This window comes from Diachasma alloeum, unplaced genomic scaffold (assembly GCF_001412515.2).
Source record: "Diachasma alloeum isolate Michigan unplaced genomic scaffold, Dall2.0 Dall_scaffold_01274, whole genome shotgun sequence".
NCBI lineage: Eukaryota > Metazoa > Arthropoda > Insecta > Hymenoptera > Braconidae > Diachasma > Diachasma alloeum.
Window position 1 is genome coordinate 122,834 of NW_021681382.1, and position 1,743 is coordinate 124,576.

The 1,743-nt window shown below is 39.2% G+C and overlaps 1 protein-coding gene across 2 annotated transcripts in view; it reads right to left on the reverse strand.

Annotated features, from left to right (window-relative positions):
* LOC107046286 (protein FAM177A1) overlaps window positions 1–709 on the reverse strand; it is a 21,418-nt gene extending 20,709 nt beyond the window's left edge. For both annotated transcript variants that reach the window (XM_015268876.2, XM_015268875.1), the window contains exons 1-2: window positions 453–709; window positions 245–367 (exon numbers count right to left, since the gene is read on the reverse strand). In XM_015268876.2, coding sequence (XP_015124362.1) covers window positions 245–367; window positions 453–524 — 195 coding nt within the window. In that variant the 5' untranslated portion in view covers window positions 525–709. The remainder of the gene's footprint in view (window positions 1–244; window positions 368–452) is intronic.
* Between the last annotated feature and the right edge of the window lie 1,034 nt (window positions 710–1,743).

Genomic DNA, 1,743 nt, shown 5'->3' on the forward strand with positions numbered 1-1,743 from the left:
GGGGGGGGGGGGAGAATCTCATTATTCGGAAGCTTCAGTATGTGTTGAGCAAGTAGAATAAGGGTTCCTGTTTCATTTTGTGATGAAGTTTTCTTTTGAAAAGGTCTTTTCATAAATTTTTCTAAAATCGCCCGTTCAAAACTAGTTCGCGCAGTACTTCACAAATTCATTGTTATGCCCACAGGAATCACTACCCGACTATTCATCAAATAATTGCATTAACGGAAAGGGATTTGTTACTCACTGGATCCACTAATTCGGTCTGAACCCCCTCCTTAAAGCCATGGACTTCGTTGGTATCGTATTCTACGAGATCTCCATCAGAAAAGTGCAGAACTCGTTTTATTTTCCGTTGATATTCTTCATTCTAAAACTCGAAATATGGAATGCGTTAGGGATCAACATTGTTTCAGTAATCACTCTGTTCTTGTGAAAATGAGATAATCACGTACTTGTCTTTCATTATCTGTGTTTACTTGGGGAATAACTTTTGATACGTCGCATTCATTCTGCTGATGGGCCATGTTTGTCCCGGTCAACTCTTTGTTTTTAGCTCATTCAAAATTTTTAAGAGTGAATCATTCGGGGATTCTGTTTTATGTCTCCAACAGCAAATATAAATTCTTCTTCTTCTGTTCCTTGTGGTCAGACTTCTTTATTAGAAGCACGGTTTTACATACAGGCAAAGAGCAAATTTACTATCAGGATTATAGGGNATCTATTTCCCCCGTTCAAGGCACCATTTCCGTTAAGAGGCAATAAATTATCTGTTTTTTCAAAAAAAAATCAGATTTTTTTATGTAACCATACGGTTGTAATTAGTGGAAACGGAAAATGGTTTTTTTTTACAAGTTTCTGGGGAATTTTCTAGGGACATGTCGGGCAAAAATCCATCCAACCGGGCCTTAAGGGATGAAACAAAGACTGTTCAATGGAGAATTAAATTGCCCATCCATAAACCCCCGTTTCATCACTTAATCTCCGCAATAAAAAAATTAATATTGCGACGAAAGTCACGGCGCTATAAGACACCCAATGTTTTCTCGGCACAGAGTGACTCCCCAATAATTCGCCGCTAATTCAAAAATCGTATCTCTGCTCCTAATTAACATTAAGGAATGAAACCAATGCTCTTCGATGGAGAATTAAATTTCCCATCCTTCGACCCCCCTTTCATTCCTTAATCTCTGTAATAAAAAAATGAAAACTGCGACGAAAGTCGCGGCGCTATGAAAAACTCAATGGTGCTGGGCGCAGAGCGCTTCCCCATTAATTCGCCCGCTAATTAAAAAATCGTCTCTCCCCTCCTAATTAACATTAAGAAATGAAACCAATGCTGTTCGAGGGAGAATTAAATTCCCCATCCATCAACCCCCATTTCATCCCTTAATCTCTGTAATAAAAAAATAAAAGCTGCGACGAAAGTCGCGGCGCTATGAAAAACCTAATGGTTTCTCGGCGCAGTGATTCCCGACAACTCGCCCGCTAATTCAAAAATCGTCTCTCCCCTCCTAATTAACATTAAGGAATGAAACCAATGCTGTTCGATGGAGAATTAAATTTCCCATCCTTCAACCCCCGTTTCATTCCTTAATCTCTGTAATAAAAAAATGAAAACTGCAACGAAAGTCGCGGCGCTATGAAAAACTCAATGGTTTCTCGGCGCAGAGTGCTTCCCCATTAATTCGCCCGCTAATTAAAAAATCGTCTCTTTTCTCCTAATTAATATTAAGGAATGAAACC